The 24,958-nt window shown below is 36.6% G+C and overlaps 1 protein-coding gene across 1 annotated transcript in view; it reads left to right on the forward strand.

The window, feature by feature from the left end:
- The window catches only part of LOC138700004 (protein takeout-like), a 55,512-nt gene that overhangs the window by 15,693 nt on the left and 14,861 nt on the right, over positions 1–24,958 (forward strand). The window contains exons 2-3 of the mRNA XM_069826272.1: positions 18,923–19,015; positions 22,015–22,162. Coding sequence (XP_069682373.1) covers positions 18,923–19,015; positions 22,015–22,162 — 241 coding nt within the window. The remainder of the gene's footprint in view (positions 1–18,922; positions 19,016–22,014; positions 22,163–24,958) is intronic.

Raw genomic sequence — 24,958 nt, forward strand, 5'->3', positions numbered from 1 at the left:
TAGCACGGTGCTGAATGACAATTGCATTAAGCGATTTAAAGGCTATATTTAATTGTTATTCTGCTACAACCAAAAGTGAAATAAGACACCAGCGGTATCAAATAAACCTCTGTAATAACTGATAACAGTCACAGCTCCGAAATGTTTCTTTTGCTCATTATGTGAAAATGTTATGCATCTTTGTGTTAAAAAATCCAATTAGGTGTAGGAAAGGGTATACCTTTGGACCGATATTGAAGACAAGTTCACATTGTGGTTCTCGCAGGTTGTGTGGTCAGCATGGAACAGGTCCATCGTCGCATGTATGGGCAAATATACTGGCTCCTGAAACAAAAAGAACTGTCTTCTGAAAGTGTTGGAATTTTATCTATGCCTTTTAAAAATAACCTTTTATTGCACATAAGCTGCCTTTAAATAAACACTTTGTTATGATTCTTATTAAATCCAAGTGGTATTTTGTACATGAGTACAATATTTTTCTTATTCACCGACTTATACAGACAAGCACAAGAATAAACTATTGTAAACACATAGTACCGGAGTGTTCGGGAAGGCTGCTTCCCTCTAGATAGAACTGCTCTGACTCGCCGCGATCTTCGTACCAAGCAAAGCTATTTATGATCTACGTACACCTAACTTGTGTTCAAAATGACCAAAGGCAGGACTCTACTCATAACACAATGTACCCATACAAAATATAATGTGAACTGATGAAGGAAACTGAGATGCTACGCTTCCTGAGCTATTAAAATTACAGATGTGAATAGAGAGTGCCCAAACAGAAGAGGAAAGCTCTGTTCACTAGATTTCGTTCATGTTATTAGGACTACATGTCAATGGCAGTTATAAAAATGTTGCCTCTGTCGCGTCATCGCTGTGTATCGCTGTCACGAGCAAGGCAAATGCGATGTAAAACTTTAGCACAACTTTCGTCCACGAACATAGCAAAATTGTGTATCGCTGCCATGAGCACGGCTGAAGTTGGCTTACGCGGACATTGTATCCCCTGCCAACTAGTCTATCAGAGCGCTAGGATACTGTAAAGATCACAACAATGTTGATGATTCCTCTATACACATCTTAAAATTAGTATAGTAAGTGTGTTACGGTATGGATTACAAGTATAGTTTGGGAAAAACCTAAATGCACTCATATTAGTCCATTGTGCTTCATTGGGAATTAAATTTTAAATTTACTATTTATTACTTTCTTATTTAGGAACTGTATTACGTGTTGTAAATGCAAGTCTTCTCAGTTCCACAACCCTTCCGCGGAGAGGCATGTTAAGATTTTAAATATTATTCTTAAAAATCCATTGCCCTTGGCAGATTTTGAGCTTCCCAACCTCGAACTCAAATGCAATAATGCGTTCATAGTTTTCTGCCCAAGGGCAGGTCACTCACTGCAAAACCCAACATTCTCCGAGCGTTCCTATTTTCTGGTTCCTCTTTGTCTCCGCATATGATTCATATACCATATCTTAATGTCGTCTATCATCTGATAACTCTTCTACTCCGAACTTTTCACAATTATTTCCAGTGCATCCTTCAGTAGTCAGGCTCTTATCAGCCAGTGACACAACCAATTCCTTTTTCTCTTCCTGATCAGTTTCACCATCATTCTTTCTTCAGACACTCTTTGCAACACAGCATCATTTCTTATTCTGTCTATCCATTTCAAACGCTCCATTTTTCTGCATTCCACATTTCAAATGCTTCTAGTCGCTTCTCTTCACTTCGCGGTAATGGCCATGTTTCTGTCCCGTGCAATGCCACACTCCACACAAAGCACTTCACTAGTCCCTTCATTAATTATTTTTCCAGAAATCTGCAGAAGATGTTCTTTTCTCTATTAAAGACTTCCTTTGTAATTGCTATTTTCTTTTTGACTTCGAGACAGCAGCTTATGTTACTGCGTATAGTACACCCCAAGCATTTGAAACTGTCCACTTCCTCTACTGCCTCATTTAGAATTCGCACGTTTGCCTTCTTTATTTTTCTTCCTATAACCATGGTCTTCATCTTGTTTGCATTCATCTTCATCTCATACTCCACAGTTGTCGTTTAGATCCAGTAGCATATTCCTTAGTATCGTCTTCTCTTCTGCTAAGAACGCCATATCATCAGCAAATATTTCTCCAACTATCACCCCTCCCATGTTCCGATTGTAACCACAAAAATGTTTAGTATTATAAGTCCAAGTTAAAGAATACATATGGAATGGATTGTCATTAAACTCCCGGAACTGATCAAAATTAAAATACCACACCTTTTCACATTAAATAATGGGCTCATTTTGAAGTACTTAATCATGTATGACAATCGTACAAATTTTCTTCTCGTCTCACACACACATTAAACACTCAAAGGTAATTGAGAATGTCCTTGAACACCATGTACTATCCGCTGCAGTTGATGTTCGACCTGGATTCCATTTTATGCAAGACAAGGCTAGACCCCCTGCTGCAAATGTAACAACGAACTTTATATTAGGCCTATGCAAATATCCGCACTTAGTGCCGACCTCAACCCAATTAAGCACTTGTGAGATCTGCTGAATCTAAGCATCAGAAAGGGACTTGCTGTTCCGAAAAATATATAGCAGGTTCTTGGAAACATTAAATGAGGAAATTGAGAGAATTACTCAAGAACAGATTAAAAAAATTATCGACAGCAGAAGGTAATTACAAAAACGAAAGAGGGACTAATTAAGAACCACAAAGGCCACACACACTGATAGGAATTCGCTTTAGCCGCTTAGAGGGAAGAAGTTGGAATAAAGTTAATTACTTTTAGGACTTAGGTAATAAGTAAATTTTAATGAAATACACTACAATTAATTTTGTTATATATTTCACATTATTTATCAGACTACTAACTATTTAATAAACAATACAAAGGGAAATAACTTTTTTAAAGTGACCCCCCTCCCTATTTTTTTACCACTGCACGACATTTTGTAGACCTATACATTCAGAATGATTCTAAATCACCGTATGAAAATATAACAGGCAGGAAAAGGTGCCCTACTGAGAATTTTGAGGTAATGAACACGGGATCAATGAAGTCAACTTAGTTACGGACTTGGATCTGACAGTGGAGCCTGAAGGTGAGAAACCGTGATGAGTTAGAAAGATCTTACACAAATTGTTTTCGATTATGTTTTATTATTATTATTATTATTATTATTATTATTATTATTATTATTATTATTATTATTATTATTACTAGTCCACACCTGTGGAGTAACGGTTAGCGCGTCTGGCCGCGAAACCAGGTGGCCCGGGTTCGAATCCCGGTCGGAGAATGTTACCTGGTTGAGGTTTTTCCGGGGTTTTCCCTCAACCTAATACGAGCAAATGCTGGATAACTTTCGGTGCTGAAAAAGTTAAATTGGATAAACTTTTAATTCAGTTTATGTCCAATGATATGCAACCACTCAGCGTCGTCGAAGATGCCGGATTTAAATATCTCGTCAAGGGTTTAAACCCAAGATATTCACTGCAGTGTCGTAACACTTTTTCTCGTGTAAGTAAATAGAGCACGTGGTTTACGTGATAAAAACGTTGTGATAGTGTGCACAAAACATAAAAAATATTCATTATAATTTAACTAACCAGGGTTCTTAGTTGCTTTTTTTCAATTGATATCTACTTTTACGTGAATATTGCAAGTTATTTTAGGCGACTAACACGACAGCGTTCAGAATAAACTACGAACGGAATTAAAGGACTTAAAAACTGTTGGTCCTCCAACAGGTAAGATGGATACGTAACAGTAACAGGTCACTACGTGACAGGTGACTAATTAACTTCTGTTCTTTGGACTTATCTATCATCAAGGGAAGTCATACAGCCGACAAAATTGCTGGTTGAATTCAAGTCATTAATTCATGGGGACTAAAGAACAGAGTTTCTGCCACTGTCACAGACAATGCCCCAAATATGGTTGCTGCCGTTAAAAAAAAATAAATTTTTGCCATCTAGGCTGTGGTACGCACATCTTGAACCTTACCGTGAAAGTAGGAATTTATAAGACCCCAGATGTGGGTGAATTTCTCTCTCACTTTTCGGCAATCGTCACTTTTTTCAAATAAGTAAATTTAACTGTTCAAAACACTTTTGAACTCTTTTAAAAAGCGTGTTTACTTTGATTTATATATAAAAGTTCTAATAAATAATTTCGTGGTTTGGTGTGTAGACAGAGTAACATTGCGAATGAAAAACTGAAAAAACAGAAGAATTTCAGCAAAAAAGGACACTCTAAGATTGATCCAGCATATTGTGCTATTGTTCCAAAGGTCCACAGTCTAGAAAAAAAGTCTTGAAATTTCTATAAAACGCAACTTTCGAGGCAATAAAACACATACATAACTTATATGGAATATTTAAAAGGCAACTTGAATTATATTTTAATGTTTAGATTAAAATATTGAGTTTCATTCTGAAACTAAAGAAACGTTTGGTAATAATATAATTACGATTATCCTTAAGTTGATACCGGCTTATACTTTTTTATTGCAGAGGAAGAGTGACGCGTTTTAGAAGAGACAGTTCAAATATTGGCACCCTTTAACACAATGATCACAATCCTGTCCGGTGAAGAATCTGAATAAATTATTTTGGACAGTAAACTTTAATCCATTGATACCACACGTTTCTTTTGTTCCATTCTGAAACTCCCTTAATATATTTTACGTTAAACTAAACCGATTAGAATAATAATTGACAAAAACTGTCTGTGAATAAACAAGAGTTTCCAGGAAAATTATAAATGTTTACATTAGCTACTGAAAAGCTTTACTTCTGCGTTAGTTTTCAGTTAATTTTAATGTTATTAATTTGATCATTGACTTAAACTAATACGCTTTTCCACATATACTATGAATTTCTAAACTAGAAAAAAAAATCTGTCAGCTAACTTAGTACTTCAAGCAAAACAAGAAAGAAAGAAGAGCCGAAGAGAGAGAGAGAGAGAGAGAGAGAGAGAGAGAGAGAGAGGTAAATAAAAAAGAGAAAATAAACAGCAAAAAATTATAAATTATATAAAAGATACGCGGACGTCAGCGGACTCGAATCACTACCTGATCTGATTAAAGGAATACTTAGCGGAAAATGTATGTTTGCGCTGCAGCACATATGCAACCCGCGCGGCATCAATCGGAGGTAACCGGAGGTCTCCGATTGAAAGCGCACAAACAACCGCTCCGGAGAAAAACCTAATCATAAGCAGCACTACTTTAAACTGAAGAGGTCATTCAGCGTTGAAATTACACATAGAAGGGAAATGCCCAACATATTTTGCCAGGAGCTCTCTCTCAGTGACAGGTTTCTTCTATGTGACTTACATCTACGACACGGGCCTCCCTGCTCTATTCTCCTCCTGGAAGAAGCGATTCTGAGGATATTGCCCTCAATTAGGTTTGAACCTTGGATTGAATGGTAAACACTATACTACAGAGTACACGTTTAACATAAGACGCCATAAGAACTTGAGAGATGAAATAAAACGAAGTTTCCAAGCATAAAACACAGTCAGAAGAAAAGAAAGCAACGCGAAAGAAACGAATGAAGGAATAGCAAGGCCGCCTGGCGTACTCAATGTGCGCGGAGAAAGCATTCCTTGCATTTCTGTACATAAAAGAAATAAATTCGTTTCACAAAAAATAAATAAAATAAAATACTTTCACTTGCCGACTGCGACTGACTGCGGAAGTGCAGGTTGATTCGTGCGTTCGCGTTCCTTCGCCATATTCTGGATTATTGAAAACCTATCAGAGACGAACAAAGGAAGACGGTCGTCAGCCGTGCTGTAACTCATTACGTGTCCGCATCCCAGCTGTTATGTAATGGGAAAAAGTTGAGGAGCGAGAGTCGCTCGGCGAGAGTGGGACACAGCCTGTCTAAAAACTATCTTCACACGCTGTTGTTCAATCTATAACTACTGTATTCAGTTCTGAGAAGACATTTCCGATTAAAGGTATTCATTTTTTTAGTTAGAAGTAATAGGCCTATAATACTTTGCTCACGTTTACAACTCATCGTTAGAGCCGTGGTCTTCCATCCAGGAGGCGCGGGTTTCATCCCCGACCTGATCGTGATGGAATTTATGGTGGACAAGTCGGACGTTGCAGATAATTTTTCTCGTGATTTATCCCCCTATTTTCTCCTTCATTTCACTCTTAATCTTCTCATCATTTCAACTGTCATCCGCAATAATTAAAAGAACACTTAGTGTGGGGTGAAGTCTTGGAGGTAGTGCGATTCTTCGATACTGATACAGGATATGGCTTAGGGCTTTGGGCCCTGGGATTTATCAGGTAGGGTAAACCTTGGTAATTTCATGGCAATGGTTATTTCGTGATTTTTTTCCTGGCTCTTTCGTGAACTGACCAATGGTCTTACGAGATTAAAATTTCCGCCAAGACATTGCATAATGTTGTCCGGTTTCCAGAAACATACAGCTACGCCTTGTGAAGCAGCTAGTTCACGAAAGAGCCAGGAAAAAATATCACGAAATAACCACTGCCACGAAATTACCAAGGTTACCCTACTCGTCTAGAGTAGGCTCTGGCTCTTTCAGGGGCCATCTGTAGGATTGGAATAAGCATTGCATACAGGGTGATTCAGGAGGAATATTCAATATTTTAGGGAGTGGTAGTATGTACTGTTCAATCATATTATGTACAATTTTCAATGGGTGTGTAGATACAACTGCTTGAATGTTACGCATAACAAGCATTACAAGTGGCAAGAAGGAAAGACATATGATTTAATGATTATGGTATCAATACATTCCAATAGTTCATTGCACTTTCACAATCTGTTGACAACAGTAAGTGTTGCTCTTCTCAGGTCGTTGTTTTATGAGAAAAACACTAGCCTATTCATAAAGCGAGCGACAAATTCCTCCCTTGTGTTTACTTTGTTTTTGTACACGTTCCCTTTCCTCCATCCACACAGACGAAAACGACAGGACTGAGGTCTGGGGACTTTGGTGGCCAATGTAAGTTACTTCCGCGGCCGATTTATTGTTCGGAGAATGCGAGATTTAGATGATTTGCCAACTAACGGCTAAAATGTACAGAGGTTCCGTCATGCTGGAAACACATAGCCATCCTCATAGACAACGGAACTACAAACAGCTGTTTCTCTGCACCCATTATGAACAGCACTACCCTCAGACGATATCAGAAAAGCGTCATGTACTATTCCTTTGTACGTAGTCATTTGTCGTTCTTTCATACGATTTGTAAGACTTGTTATGCGTAATATTCAAACAGATCTGTATCTTCCCATCCATTGAAAATTGTACACATGTTTTTGGTTAATGTTTACTCTGAATATTACATATTACCACCACCTAAAATATTTACTATTCGTCCTGAATCACTCTGTATATAGGATGCACAATGGGCTAATGCGAGCCTAAAGTGCAAGGATCAGTCCCGGATTCAGCCCTCGAAAAGCCAACCAGCTAGCTTTACTAAATTTGCAATTTATTGATTTCTTTCATGCTAAGTTTTTGTAGTTTTAGACTTACACTAGGTAGACGCATGATGAGTCGAGGATATTGCACAACGCGGAAATTCAAGATAAATGGGGCATCCAGTTGACAACGGACAAACATTAATTCAATAAGTCGAATTGGATTCCTCCACCATGGCCTCCACTAAAACTACACATCTTAGCCGATACAGTCGAACTTGCACTTTAGAAACACACTTTAAAACACCTTAATATTTAGAAAGAGAGGGAGGGTATGTTAGGCCCATAATATAGTCTGCAAAGTAGATATAAGGAGAAGAGTAGGTGTGGAGTAGGACGTGGTGAATCAGCTGGAAGATAGAGTTCTGAGGTGATTTGGCCATTCTCTTCATCTCAATAAAGAAAGGCGGCCTTCAATTATGTACTACTGAGCAGTACCACAAGAGAGAAAAATGGCTATCATGGAAAGAAGAAGTGTAATGGACTCTGAAGGCCAGGATTTAGTCTTGAGGGATGTCCAGAACCGCCTGACTTAGAGATTAGGAACGTCAATGCGGTTCAGTCATATAAAACCGTGTATACATTGTACAATGTAGGTTATGTATGAAAATTACAACCATATAATTGATTAATAATTGGAATTTGACCCGCTTTACCCCTACTTGAAACTGTTTAAGAATTGGAAGGTTCCGAATTGAATACCGTGTATTGGCGAACTTTTAAACTATCCCCGGAGTCCACTCAGCTTCCTATCAAATTAAGTAACTGATCTTTTCCGGGGCGCTTGGAGCATGGTACTGATCGTACCGCTTAATTCCAGTGGCGATGACACGAAAGCATGGAATTCTACCTTCACGTCTCTCGTTGGAATTTCGGCCCGCATACCTCCATTTGTGTATTTTAAACGAACATCAGCCAGTCACAAGTAGCGGAACTATTTTATGTGGTCAACATAATGTAAAGTCACCACTTCATGTAGTATAGTGGAAGTAAATAAAAGACCCGAAGTCCAGTCCCTGTGAGAGAGAAATCTCCACTACCTCCCCTCCCCAGAAATCGAATCTATAACAAGAGCCAGACCGTGACGTGTGCAGACGTTAGGGTTCACCTTTAACGCTTTGTAAGAGATCACTAGGACAAAAATCAAGTTCTGTAAAACGTGACTACCTCATTATTACACCGCTGCTGATGTTGAACACAGGCGATAAGTTATTTAAATTTATTGCAGTCGACAGAGATTAATACTTTGAGGACCAAGATTTTTCAGCAACACGAATGCATTTATAAATCAAAAAGAATAGAAATAGTTGCCTCAAGCGAAAAAATGGGAGAATGCATAACAAAAATGCAGGGTTCTCATAATTAAATTCACAACAAAACAGTAAAATTTTCCAGATTTATCATGAATCAAGAGAAAACAAAGAGAGTCAGTTTACTTGTCCTCGTCACATTAGGATATGGAGGTAAATAGGAAATCGGCTTCTCTTAAAGGAAATAGGTCTATAACTAATTATTTTAAGAACTTGATTATAGAATAATATTCATTTGTGAAATGGCATAAAACAAGCCTAATTATAGGTAAGGAGGCGAGATCTAGCATGTGAGCTGTGAGAGAAGGTAAATAATGAGCTATTAGAAAGAGAGTTTGTGTCATGATTGTTAATATTATACGAATCTACTGACACGGAAGTTTATCTCAGACTACAACTTACCTTCCCCTCCATACCCATTGGTAATATAGCCACGGCAGTCTTGCTTCCTCTACTGTACAGTCTTAGAAAAAAGTTTTGTCGCACTTATACGTTGTAAGTCCCAGAAAGAAGGCATTGCGCATGATCAGAAAAACAACAAACAAAACTATTTTTTTACCTCAACTAGTCGTTCTCTTGTGAACCAGGTCACTCGCTCTCTGATCATGCGTACCACCTTCTTTCTGGGACAAAGTATCTATGCGACAAAACTTTTTATAAGATTGTTGGTAGGCTACTTATATTCAGCTAAAATGTTTAAATTATTGACTTGTATTTTCCGCAGACTAAAGATTGTCTATTTCCCAAAACTAACATCATAGAGCGTAATTAATATATTGGACACATTTTAGCACTTAAAACAATAATATTAATGCATATATATATATATATATATATATATATATATATATATATATATTAGATTTCTAGAAAGTATTTGACAAAATGGACCAATGGAAATGATACCAATAATTTTGTATTTCAATAATTTTAATTCTGTATTCCATGTAACTTATTCGCAGGATATTGAAATCTGTATGCTTTCATCCCTACAAATTACAGCATTTGCACACAATGCATGAAGAAGATCTACTCAAGAGGCGAACATATTACAACTGGAACACACAGCGTTTGCATACTGATCGGTCCTTTCTTCAACATGTTCTGTTTAGTGACGAATGTTTAGGCTATTATTTCTGAATGGCCATGGTTATACACAAAATGAACGATACTTACCCAAAGAAAACCCAGGATGAATGCGTGAAGCTAACAACCCTGGTCCTCCAAAAGTTATATTTTGGTGTGGAATACTAGTGATATGGTTGTGGGACCATATTTCTTTAATGGTAATGTAAACCAACACACATAAGGGGAATTGCTGGAGAGCTCTGTAATGGAGTTCCTATATGATCTGCCACTGAACAAACGGATAAGAATGTGGTTATACTCTAACAGTTTGCCATGAACTAAGTGTGATGTTTGGTATGCACTAGGTTGGACTAGATAGACCTCAATTATGACCTCCACGGTCACCAGACCTCACACCCCTTGATATCTTTCTATGGAGATTTGTGAAACAGCACGTTTTTTCAAACAAAGCCTGATTCTATAGATGACTTGAAACAAAGAATCACCCATGTTATTGAACACAGCCCACCTTCAATACTCTTAAGCGCGACAAAAGACTGTTAGGATCGAGTGACGCACTGTTTTCAAGTAAATGTAGCATATTTTGAACATTTACGGTAGTGGACATACTGTATACAATTGTGTTTTCAATTGGAGTTACTGTTGTTTAGTCGACTGTCCAAACAGGTCTGAACCCCACAAGTGATATCAACATAGGCACCACTTATGAGCCAACTAGGCCAGGAGATAATGGGGTAGGGTGGCCAGTTCCTTTCCCCTTTCATTGCATACATCGCCGACTAGCTACATATTACATTAGTCAGACTTCAGAATAAACAAACAAATGTTCTTCCTCTGACACATATTGTCAAGTGAGATATACTGCCTGATAGTAGATATAGCCTACATATCAGCCATAACCTCAATGAGAGGACCCAATTAGAGTAATGTTTCCCATTTGTCAAGTGACTTCTGTGTCGCATGGTATATAGTTCTATATTGACGTAAATACGTTTCTTAAGATAATTTAAGAAAATAATTTATCAAGAACAGCCATGATACAATCTGTAGATAGAAATATGCAGCACTCAAGCTAATAATGTTAATAAACTGCAAGAGTCGTTTACAATTAGATGTCTGTAATTTCCAAGCTATTTGCCTAACCTAGAATCTAATGCGTATTTGAAAAAGCTATTGTTTCTCACGTCAGCCTATTTTGTACACTGCATATTGCATATCTAGATCCATCTCTAATATTATATGAATGACACACGTTTAAATACGATCGAACATGCATTTTTTTAACGTTGTAATATTATCAGGGCAATAAATGTTTTAAATGTTATAAAAATTTACATATAAAGTGATGTATGATTTTAAACGTCCTTATTTCGTGATCGTTTTGCATAGGTATAGGTTTTTACTATCCTCATCACAGAGTTTTTAAATCAATGCGAATTGCTCAACAGCTTCATAAAGGTTTTTCTGTGAGCTCCGTTACATGTAGGATGTATGTTTTATACTTTCTTGTAACAGGATGAACCCTAACAGAAATGGGCCATGGACATATGCCTACATCTCCAATCCACACAAATTTCGGCATTTTCCAAGGCCTTCTGAAGTCGTAGCCTCGGCACCAGCATGTCGTTTTCGGTACTTTAGGGAGAGTTTACTCGAGTGTCACTCGCACAGCGTAAGGCTTTAGATCTTTTCGCTTGCGAGGACTGCGGCGCTTCTCCCCTCGCTGTGAGGCTTCTAGCATCTTCTACAATCCTGTCCTGTTGCTGTTATGTCATGCTTCTTCCTCCCCTCATGTGGTAGCTGTTAGGTTATGTCCATTTTTGGCTTTCCCCTTCAATATTCTCTAGTAACCAACAGGTTTGGAGCTCGCATAGAGACATCTCCTTTCAATCCCAATTTCCATTGCAAGGATGCTTTGTCGCGTACCTTCAAATGTTCCTTCTATCATTTCCCACATTCATTCATTCATTCATTCATTCATTAACGTTACTCTGGCTTTGCCAAATGATTCTTCCGTATAGATGTGTTTACGTCAAAATTACAAATATGCCAAAACTGACTTTTCTCTTAGGCTGCTATTACACTATCAAAGTTCTTTGACAAAGATCTTTTATAAAATATATATTATAAAATATATGACAGTGTAATGGGTTTTCTTTTATAAAAATTTATTTGATAAAAGCTCTTTTATAAAATGTAAGTCCAACTTGCTATCTTTGATAAAATATTTCTATATCTTGAAACAAATATTGCGGAACGCAAATATAACTGGACTGGACCACAAAAATTCTGATATCGGAGTGTGAAGGAAATTAAGTGTTGTAAATAAATAATTTGTATAATATAATATTAATATTATATAATAATAATATTTTATAATAGTCTGTATAACTTTTCAAGTCCTCGCATTGTAGCTCTTTCACTAAGTTCTGATGGATACTTCTCTTATCACGTTTTTCAGTCAACGGTTTAATCCATAGGCTTTTCTTTTTCTGTTTCTTTTCAGTAAAATGGTTATGTAACAATTGAACTACTTGTAGCTAAACAAGCATAATACTGTTCTTCATCCATGGTGTTATAAACTTAACGCGTAAATATTAGTTTCAACAAATCACAAACTTAACGCGTAAATATTAGTATCAACAAATCCTCGGAATACGCGTTAACTGTTGTGGAACAAGTGTTGGGTGAGCTTTTGTTCCTAATTTTAAGCTACCTTTGATAAAATATTTTATAAAAGATTTTATGTTGTTTAATATACCCCAAATCCTATCTTTAATCAAAGACCTTTGATAAAATATTTTATCATATTCTTTGTCAAAGAACTTTGATAGTATAAGAGCGGCCTTAGACATTACATCAGTTTTATTTTCTCAATTGGTCACTTAGTGAAGCTTTATCAACTACAAGGTTATCTAGCATCAGTAAAATTGGTAATAATGAGGCCGTATTTGGCGAGATGAAGCCAGCTGAAGATTAACCATGCGATTACCAAACATTCGCTTTGCAATTGAGAAAAATCTCGGAAAAAGTCAAACTAGGTTCTCAGCGAAATGGGATTCGAACCCCCGTCCAAGCTCATCCTCGGATGACGAGTCACTCTCTCTACCCCGAGACGAGGCCGCACCGGTAATTCAGTTTTCTCTATATCACTCATATGATTATCGCTTGGTCCATTCATTTACTAGTGCAATATAATCGTCGGAATCAAATATATTGCACCAAATTACATTTTATAACGCGAAACGTCTATATTCTTGACATTCGAAAAATCCGGTCATATTTCCTGTTAATACGGTGACGTCATCCAAGCGATATAGGTCGAGTTTGTTCAGCATAGTATGGGAAAATGTAAGGTAAATGTGAAAGCCTAACGAGCCAGAAATAATGAATTTAACATAGTTTAATTTGGAAGAATTGAACTGTAGTATGAATTTCTAAATTAATCAAATTCTCTTCAATGACATATTGTTATCCCTTACAATATTCATTGCTACTCGGATCATAATGTGAATCGTTTCAACTGTCAGTTGTATTGTTGTCTCATGGAATGGGTAAGCAATTATGAAGTAATTAACGAGAGGCTCCGCATTGTTAAATTTAAATGTGTGGAGTACAAAGACAGAAATGAAAAAAATGTCAAAGTTTTATTTCAAACTCCAAACATCTTTACAATTTCAACCATGCTCACAATAGCAATAATGAATAGCATAAACGTTTTACGTAATTTCAGGGATTCGATTAATGCCCTGTCGTTTATATTGCAGTGGTAATCTTATTAATCTTTTGTCAAGGAATGACTTCTCCTTTCTAATAGAAGTCACTAATTCTGCTTGCAAGCCCACGTTAAAAGTTCTCAACTCTTTGTCTCTTTCTTGACAGATGTTTTCAACTTCATTGTCATTTCTGTGTTGAGATACATGAACAGTTATGTTATAAGGGTTAAGCTCCTTTGAAGGAGTAATTTCATGACGCTTGCCTGAAACCATACAACTTTCACTCAGAACAGATAAACACGAGATTCAAGTACAGAAGGTAATATTCTTTTGAAATAGGAGTCCTCAAACACTACTATCATCATTTCCTTTTCCTTCTCATTAAATTTCTTGCCGATAACAGGTGTCTGCGCTAAAGCAATGCATTACCGTCGATTTATTCACTACTCTTCTGCCGCATATTTCACCCGGAAATCTTATGGTGTCATTGCCAAGAGAATTTAGTAAACGTTACAAGATATACCTAGTATGTTATATACAATACGCTGACATCACACGATATATGATAAACAGAGTGAACCTAAGTAATGTCATTAATTTCAGGGCGTTATTCCTTGAGATATTAAAAAAAATTAATAAAAATTTGCTTGTTTTTGCTTCCTTTTCGAGTTAAAAATTATTTTATAAGAAACTTTTCATAGCGTGTTTTCGGAAATCCATTAATTTAATTCCAAACATGCTGAGTCAATTTAAGAGAGCATGTATTATGATAATAAATAGTTGAAAGAATTTTAGTTTTGTCCTTTAAATATGCAAAAATTTGATCCGAACAAATGTAACTTTTCGTTATGAAAAGGAATTTATTCGGATCAATTTTCTGCATATTTAATAGGTAAAACTAAATTTTTTTTCAATCATTTATTAGAGGAAAGTGCCCAAAACCGGACCCCCGTTTTGTTTTTGATTTAAAAAAATATAAAACAGTAAAAAATTATGTTTTAAAAGCATGTAATATTTACTTTATAATGTTATGCACCATTTACATTTTACTTTTAGAAAATATAATTAAAAATTGGTATGAAAAAAATATTTTCAATAACCTTACACTTTGGCGATTTGAAAAATAGTTGCCGAAATCGGACCCCTTGTAAAAATAATCAAAATAACACTAAACAAATTTGCAAAAAGGTATTAAATAAGAGAAAACATAATCTAGTTTCAAAGTATAAGTATAATATTACAATTACAGGTTTTAGTTTTTAAAAAGAGATATAGGATGTATTCAAAAAAGATACACAAAACGTACAACAGAATTAAATCGTTTAGCGACAAAAATCGCAGATGTTTATGTCCTTCTCAGTCCCAGCACGTAACGCAAATGACCCAAAGTTCCCCTTTAGAATCCTCCGAAAATTTTCTGTCACAAAACACACAAGCATCATCTTTGGGTGGGAAAACTTTCGAGAAGAGATCCAATTCAGATATTCCAGAGGTCACGTTGTTTTCATCTTCAGTGCTTGATTCTCACATTTGTCACAAAATTTAGACGATTTTTCACGAGCCCTTTCCCTTTTCTTGAAGGCTGTACCGTACTTCTGAACCACGTCCCTGGCCGCGACAGGTCCATTGCATCAAAAGCACTGACAGCACATTCATTATGCCTTAACCACTGCCTGATTTCCTTGCTGTAGTGATTTTTCAGGGGAACCATGAAAGTTTTATCCAAACATTGTAGTTCGTGTGAAGAGTGAGCGACACAATTGTAACATGATTTGTTTTTGCCAAGTTGATCAGATCAATATTCTGTGTGTGGCTAAAGTGGCCATTCAAGAGCAACAGCACAGGTTTTTCCTTTGTAGGATTGGCAAACTCGATTAAGTGTCGAAACCACTGAGTGAAGGAGTTCATTTGGATCCACCCTGAATGGTACGCTGTAAAGATTGTTCCTTCCTTCCCCATTATTCTCTTGAAATTTGGAACAGAATTCCAATAGAATAAGAGTGTGTACAAATACAGGTAGATTTTAAACATGAAAAAATAAGGGGTCCGGTTTAGGCAACTGAAGGGGATCCGGTTTACGCGACTATAGCCAACATTTTGTTAACTCAATAGATTTTTAACCAAACATCTAAATTAAACGGTTTAATGACAAGCAGTAACCTTAAACCTTACCATTTAAGGATATATATCCTAGATCGAATGGCTTACCTGCCAATATCTAGGAGAAATAACGAAAAATGTAGTACAATGTAAAAACTTTTTCCACTGTCAAAACACGTAATTGCGGACTGATAAGCACCAAGTGAAGCGGGCGACGTGTGTGCTCCGCTACAGAGTAGTAGAAGCCTAAACTACTATTTACACTTAGTTCTGCTAGAGTTCAAGAGAATGCAGAGCCAGGAGACCGGGGGTCCACTTTAGGAGGAGGAGTCCGGTTTAGGGCACTTTCCTCTATCATAATACAATAGTCTCTTAAATTGAGTGAGCATATTAGGAATTTAATCAATGGCGTTTCCAAAACAAATTATGGAATATTTCATACAAAACAATTTTTATCTCGAAAAGAAAGCGAAAACGAACAAAATTGTATTCTTAAAATTTTTTGTTTGAAATATCTAAAAAAAAACCTGAAAATAATGACATTGCTTACGGTATTTATATTAATAAAATAAAAACTAAAAACATAGAAATATAAATAATAATATATGAATTAAATTCATTTCTTGAAAAACCAGAAACCATTGAAGCGAATAACATTTCACTACTAAATAATAATTATTAATAATTATAAAACAATAACTACAATAACCAATTAGATGCTTCAAAATCGGGAAACAAAAAATTTATAATATAATTTAATATGTGTATTACACGATATATCACAATGTACGACAAGACAAGATAATATAAGATAGTATACGTCATATGATAAGATATTGTGATAGTATGTGACGAAATATATATTATGAAATTGATGACATTACTTACGGTTCACTCTGTGTGTGTGTATATATATATATATATATATAGCCTATGATATGACATATGTTATACGATACACAATTCGATACGATAATTAATATAGATAACTACGGTATATGTTATTGAGCAATATCTTTCTTCGTCAGTCACAAGAATGAGCAGTTAAGCAATAATTGAAATGTTGTAGGACAAAACGTTCAGTTCGATATAGAATGTCCGGTGCAGTAGAGATTAGAGCAATGATATATTGTGGGTTGCATCGGCGCGATCCTGTTAAGGAGCAAGCTACGCATGGAGTAAGACAGAAATGGTAACGGACATTTTTCCGAATAGGTGTCCACTTAAACATTTCAAGTTAAAAATTCTTCACAAGTCATTAGAAATGCCAGCAATGAGCTACTGGTAGTTGTTTATCCCAGGTTATTTATAAGCTCAATAATTCTGAACGCACTCTAGACTACACCCTTACGTGCCAGATTTGAATCCAAGACTTCAATGTGGAATACCGATGACCTAGCTTTCCGCCTAGTAAGTGCACCACGCTTAAAACTTTAAAAAAATTTCGAATGTGCAGTTACTGAATGTGTCTAAAATTCATGAACACCTTATACCTTCACTCGAGCTGTAATTGTGTTTCGCGATTGTTTTGTGTAGCGTATTTTGTGTAGTTGTTAAGCGAAGAATACAAATTTCGACATCTCCACACCGTTATATGACTGTGCAGGGAGATTCGTGTTCTATGTAAGGGAGAGGAGTGACAAGGAATTATCTACGGGTTACGACAGCGAAGTGTTGCACAAACGTTCCCACCTCTGTGTTGGCTTGACACGAGTTTGTGTAGGCTCGCACCTTGTATCCGCCACTGCCGCGGACCGGTTACTTTTCTTCCTTGTTCAACAGCTGATTGTAATGTGCAACTTGCAACATACCCGGCTGTTATCGTGACTTTATCTAATCGCCTCGCCTCTGCATTCTTGTCTTTTGTGCACATTCAACAAAAAAAAAGTTGTTGCTTAAGCATATGTATATTCTGTTGTATTGCAAAACTATTTAAAGTCCTAGAAGCATAGAAGCATATCTATTCAGACATAATTTTAGATAGCCACATGTTTGAATTGTAAAATGACATGGGAACAGCACAATGACGAGTCTTTATCTAAGACAACACAGCACATATCAACAATACCCAAAACAGGTGGGATTCGAACAGACTTTTTCTTTGTTCCCTCCTCCCTCTACACATCGTCAAAGTCGCACTTCATCCAATTCATAGATCCTAACCGGCAATGAAAACATTTTTCGATTTCATCCTTCCAAACAATTTTCTCTATCATCTCTATCATTGTAATGTTTTGCATTCTAGCCAAAATATCATCACGTCATTAAAGCGTTCGTAGTAGTGATGGGAACTACCGAAAATTTTTCTTTACGGAATGCTTATCGGTAGCTGAAATTCACTCGATAGTTCCATTCGTTTTCGCTAAAGTTGTTTACGTAAACAAGAACATAGACTATTTGCATAATTATAGTATGCCTTTTTATTTTATCACTAAAGTTAAAAAAGTTAGTTAATAATAACATGATAAATAACTGCGGTTAATTTACACAAATGTCTGAGTTACAGATTCGTCTGAATTCATAATTTCAACATTTGCTTCTACAGAATGGCTGAAAAGTTTTCGTTTCAAATGGTCGCCTATTTTTTTTTTAACTTAAAATCCCATTTGCAAAAATTAAATAAGTAAACCATTTTAGACTGAGATTTTTAAATGTTTAGGATGTCTGATGGTGTAAGAGGTTTTTACAAAAGATGTTTTTTAAGAAGAATTTCAAGTCTTACCAGAAGAGACAGCATTTGCAATGAAAACATTAAGAAATAATCGGGCATTATTAACCTCAAAGATAAATTAAGAGGAAATCAAGTAAAGAGACGATGGGGCAGAGCATTTGCACGAAATATACATAAATTACAACCGCATAGAAAGAAGAGAAAAACAACATTCATTACAAAAATGGAACTAGTTTTAGTTCGTTGAGTTCGGAACAGCCATGAAACTCGATGATAATGATGATGATGATATTATTATTGTTATTATTATTATTATTGTTGTTATTATTATTATTATTATTATTATTATTATTATTATTATTATTAATAATATGTTGATCATGACCATAATCGGAAATTGGTGTGGAAAATGAAGAAGCTATAGTTCGTGTAAAATACCGTATAAATGTTGCATTATATAATTACCGGTATATAACAATATACTCATTCTTTAAATTAAACACAATATAAGTTGTGTCATTGCAGTAACGAATAACTTGTTTTGTTTCAGCGGAGTACATCTTGCCCTGCAACAGGTCCGATCCAAACATCAATCACTGCATACGAAGAGGTTTCAATCACCTGAGGCCGTACATCGCGAAAGGTATGTTATGTCATATGTGTAAAGATGGTTTCATACACCCTATGTAAGACCGGCAGTTAAACTCCGTCTCCTTCCGGATGAAGTAGTGAAGCACATGAAATTAGAGGAGCAATTACACTACCCGGTTTTAAATTGGGCAACAAATTTCACGGATTGCGCCTGGATTGCAGCCGGGTTTCTCAACTACTTCATTCGAACGCAGTTCGAAGCTGAGTCCACAGTGGGATATAATAAAATTATGCTATTGCCACGGTCTAGTATATACAGTCACGAAGCTCAATACGTAGTAAATATGCATCCATAGATAGTTGCTAACCACTAGGATCGCTAATATCGCCTCATTATAGATAATGCGAAATAGTACCGGTACAGTCTATTGTTCCTAGCACCCTCACAACTCAAGCTTCGTGCCTGTATATACTAGACTGTGCTATACTTCCAACTGTCACTGTTTGCAAATAATGGTGGGGTGTGATTTGAAGATCTGTGATTTTATCACTGTGATAGGTTTATCACTGGTTTCGACTGTGACTACAGTTCCAAAATCACAGATCCGAGAAATCACTATCTCTGTCCGATATGTAACTCACAGCGATGGCGACTGAAGTACAGTCTTAGAAAAAAGTGGTGTCACACAGATACTTTATAAGTCCTAGAAAAGAGACAGTGTGCATGATCAGACATACAACGAAACAAAACTAATTTTAATACCTCCAGGAATCTGTAGAGTAGAAAGACGAAATAAGACCTCTGCGCAAGTGGTATGTGGAAGGGCTAGGCCAATGACAGTTCTGGTAAGAGGCATTGGTTGAACGAAGCTACCAATCGTTTGCAGGAAGGGAATCATTTCTATTAAACTCTCTACCACAAGCGTCTTACTCCTTAGCGACCTCGAGCTGACGCTGCCCGCAATACACTCCGGCACAGACAGATTCCGCCCCCATATGCACCAAGTTACTCTACAGATTCCTGGGACGTACCATAGTCCTTCTCTTGTGACCCAGGTCGCACGTCCTCTGATCATGCGCACTGCCTTCTTTCTGGGATTTACAAAGTATTTGTGCGAAAAAAAACTTTTTTCTAAGACTGTACATCCTTTGACACAGAAAATAGTCGCTGTTCAGAGACTAAGTCTCACCTCTGAATAGCTCGGGATTCATCGTCTGCGCTGTTTACACGCGTGAGTTTTACATAGAGAGATTCGAAGCCCGGTCTTTGTAACGAGAAGAAAGAGATTACCGTCTCGCTAACGCCAATCCCGTCGACGCTAAGTAAGTTAGAGCTAATACAGTGTCGTCAAATAACCAAGTAATGTTATATATGTAAGCATATAAAGATGATTTAAACCCAGTTTCTCCCATTTGCTTGATTTGAAGGAACAGAAAATTATCTAACATGTCCCAGTGTGGTTGATGTTGGTTTCAGCAAAGAAAAAGGGCCCAAAAATCTAGTTGTGCATTAAACCGCACCAAACGTTAACCTTAGGAGAATCTCCTATGTATTCGCTTGTGAAATCTCGATTTTCAACTAGAATTGCTAACCCCTGTGGAATAACGGTTAGCATGTCTGACCGTGAAATGAGCGGGCCCGGGTTCAAATCCTGCTTGGGATGAGGTTTTATCGGGGGTTTTCCCTCAGCTGGGTAACTTTCCGCGCTGGACCCTGGACTCATTTCGTTAGCATTATCATCTTCATTTCACTCAGATGCTAGATAACCATCACAGTTGATAATATGTCGTAAAATAACCAATTAAAAAACCTACAGACATTCTACTATTGCTTCATTATAATCATAACCTGGTGCTATATAGATCGCCTCCCATAATACACCAAGGGCAACGCTACGCCGGCGAAAAGATCCCGTTAAAACTCGCCACTCCTTCAAATTGGACGCTTGAGTGTTTCATTAAAAAAATAAAAAATTAAAAAAATGTGAAATTCATGAATCCGCGCATGAATATAATGTTTGTTTCCCTTGAAAGATAAATAAAGAAGTTTGTTAAGTGAAAGGATTTTTTTTATAGGTTGAGTGCACCCCCAGGGCCGTTAAACGATTAGACCAATGGAGAAAATCCGTTACGCCCTCGGGATTCGAATCCGATAATTTTCGGCTTGCAGCGCAATACCATAATCGCTACTGTTTCGCACTCTCTCTTAATGTACAGTAGTATAATTCAATTAATATTCCCTTCTATATATTTTCCAAAAACTGAACAATGAAAAAAAAAAAAAAAAAAAAAAAGTTCACAGATTTACTGCTGGTAGTTTCACTTTAAAAATCAGAAAATTGGACATATTTTCTCACATCCTAAGAAAAAAGTGATAGGGGATTCATAGGATCCTTGTAATTGTGAGAAACATTTATTTTCTCAGGTATTATTGTGATGGTCAGATTTGTAATGAATTGGTTCTCATTTATGAAGATTTTGAATTATTAAGAGTGAAATAAATTTAAAGAAATTTATGTGTTCTTTATTATTATTAATTATATTTCATTGTTTATTTATTAAATATATACCATAATACCTGTACAGGTAATTACAATGGCATTGCTGTGTTTTTATCTGTATGATCCGTTGCTAAGAATGTGACTTCAAAATAGAGGAAAGGAACTCATTGCCGTTGCTAAGCAAATGACGTCAGATATTTTAATTTTCGTATCTTAATGTTGTCTGTCATCTGGTATCTTCTTTTTCCCCATAAGATAAGTATTTACGAAACGAATGTTTTCCATCAGCAATGAAATGTACGTAGTAAATTCAAATATTTGGTAATACCGAGACAGTCGGAGAAAATACGCCCTCCACTCAATTTTTCTAAAAAACATCACAGATCAAAACCTGTCCCTTCAGAACCATAATCTAATGGCGATCATTAGCAAGGTTCCAGATTACGATTGATACAAAGCAGATCAGCGTCGCTGAGTATAATTCAACTTGATTTTATTCGTACACCAGTAGGTACAGTGTGTTTTAAAGTGTCTAAACATTGTTTGGCAGGTATCCCAGAACTGTCGGTGCCTGCGATGGAGCCCTTAGTGATACACCGACTCGCGATGGAGAACGGGAACGGAGCTGTGCGCGTGCGGGCGGCGTTCAACAACATGACGATCCACGGTGCCAGCAACTACACCATCTCATGGATCAAGTAACGCAGTCATTTGCCAGCACTTTTCTATTCCACGCTTTGCACAAAGTAACAATCTGACTTGTATTCTTAACAACAAAGAGCAAACATATTAACAGCACTTAATTCTGATAAAAATCATTATTCATCATAACTCAATCGTCAACATCAATAGGCTTTCGTACTGTTACTTTCTCTTGGGAATGTGATACGATATATTAGTTTCAAATGCTTTATGTATTACTGATAACATTATTGTGTGAGTTTTCCAGAACGGTGAAATTATGTAAGTGGGAGTATATTCATAGGCGGAGTTGGGGTGACATGGGGGGGGGGGCACTGCCCACCCAAACTTGTCTGAACTCTTTTCTTTTCTTTTAACGTTAGAAAATATTGAATTCAAAAGATCTTTTCTGTTTTTGTTTATGATTAAGTTTCTGTGCTTAAATTGATGAATTAATGTCTTCAGATCATATGTCTGGATTATAATATTTATTTTTACTTGCTGAATTATAAGAATTGCTACACCTCATTTGAGGAATTGAAACACTGTAATGTTTCTTTTGTAACAGCCTGTACTCGTGTTAGAAGTCTGCAGGTGCTCAGGCCGCCACTTGGAGAAATATGAATAACATACTGCAGAACAATGCAGAAAAAAGAAAAGTGATCCCGGTATGATATGTGAACTTAAAGACGAGATTAAATAAAATAATTACAGTTTACATTTTCATATGATACGAATCTTCAGAAAGATAAACTTCATATAAAAAAGTTTCTGTTAACACTGTTACGTACTGTCCGTTACTCAGGAGAAGACGAGCGGAAAGAATGTGACCTTGACTATCGCTGCTGATTATTATAAACATCGCTCAGATAAGAATCCCAGTAGCCAGGTTATTACTCGTACAGGAAACATGAATAACAATGTGTATGGAAATTAAAGCTAAGTTGAACAGAAGGAGACCTAATATTTCCGCTTACTGCAGTACAAAATAAATATTGGACGTGTTGTCGTACGTTATCTGTTCACATCCCTTCCTCCTCAGTCCGCTCTCGTCTTCTCCTGAGTCACCGACAGTAGTTTTGTAGATGTATGCATGTGTTTCTGTACGGGAGAGAAAAAAGAGGGAGATTTTTTTAAGTTATTATAATTTGTGGTAGACCTACAGTTCTCTTAACAACTCGGTCCGAAACATCGCGAATGTGGATGTAACTCTGTAAGAAACATGCCCTTGAAAATACCTTTATTAAATAATCATATTCCGATATACTGTACCACGGTCAAGCTATAACGGGGGGAGGAGGTAAATGATGTCTCTCATAACCCCATTATATGGGGATCCTATGGTTTTGCTTTGCCCCCCCCCCCGCCAAGGAAACCGTTCTCTCTCCGCCTATGAATATATTACAGCATTCGCTGTTTCCCACATCCATTTCGCTTTGCTTCTTTGCTTAGATATCTTCCTCACCTAATTGTCTGCAGCTCACTGCTTGTTCCACCGCAAGTCTGTAGTCTATTATCTCCCTTGCTCTACTTTCCCACGACTTTCAACAGATACGTAATTCCACATTTTTTGTGGTCAACGTTTCCCCCCCCCCCCGTTCTTCTAAGGTTATCTTAACATTGCAATCTTTTCCACTCCATCCTATCTATGACATGTTTCTCTAAAATCATCTTTTATGTTATAATTTTTTGTATCGGAAATACACTCAACTCTGATATTCTGTAGCATACACAATGTTTATCAAAAGTGGCACCAAAATATTTAAATTCTTCACTATTCGCATGCTGCTTCCTCATAAGTCCAATTTTCCAGTTCTTACTACTACATATTCTGTTTTCTCTATATTCATGTCAAATCCCCAATTTTATGGTGAGATTGAACAATGTGCTCCCAAAACGCGTTCAGTCTATTTTTATGAAAGGACTGGGCTAGTTTTTGTGTCCAGGCGAACTACATACAGCGAGTTTTCAAGTGACATGTACAATAACACAACCTTTTAGACGAGGATTCGCGTTGTTTTGGAAGAAAACATGCTTAACACATAATTATAGAGGGCTCAAACATAATCATATACAGTGGAACTCCACAAATAGCACTCACTCACGTATACTTCACGATACAAGGTAAGTCAACGCATCCTGTCCCGCGCTGCACAGGGCTAACCAGTTGAACCAGTGCAGTACTGTGCAGATACTCGTACACGTTGGCAGCAAGGCAGGGAACAAAAAATGTGTACTTATGTTGAAGCAGAAGTTACAAACATTAGAACGGTTTAAAAACGGTGAATCAATCAGAGCCATTCCTCAAGAATTTGACATTTAGATCAGAACAGTGCATAGGATAAAACAAAATTCATCTAATTACGAGGCATTCTGTAGTGATTATATGAAGCTTTGTTATTATCAGTTGATTGTAGGTTGAAAACACAGCTTATTTTGTGTATTTCCTAAATTTAATCAATAGGGATGATTTATGTTCTCTCTTAAAGGGTATACACCATTTTAAAATAATTTAATACACAAACACAACTATTACAAGAAATGCTCAATAAATTTTTGTATCTTTATTCTCTTCGGCTCTAATCAACAATAACAAAAATGCAGGTTACCAGGCGACGATAGAAAAGAAAATATGCGAAAACAAATGAATGTGATGTATAAATAATTGAATTCTCTTTCATATTCAAGTATAAAAATATAGGGATGCCATTTGAAATTTCAAAGTTGGAGTGGCTGGGGATGGAAGGTGAAATCTAAAATGCAATTAAGCCTTGTTTAAGACTTCCCCCTTGATATCTAAATTTACGTGTTTT

Source organism: Periplaneta americana, chromosome 5 (assembly GCF_040183065.1).
Source record: "Periplaneta americana isolate PAMFEO1 chromosome 5, P.americana_PAMFEO1_priV1, whole genome shotgun sequence".
NCBI lineage: Eukaryota > Metazoa > Arthropoda > Insecta > Blattodea > Blattidae > Periplaneta > Periplaneta americana.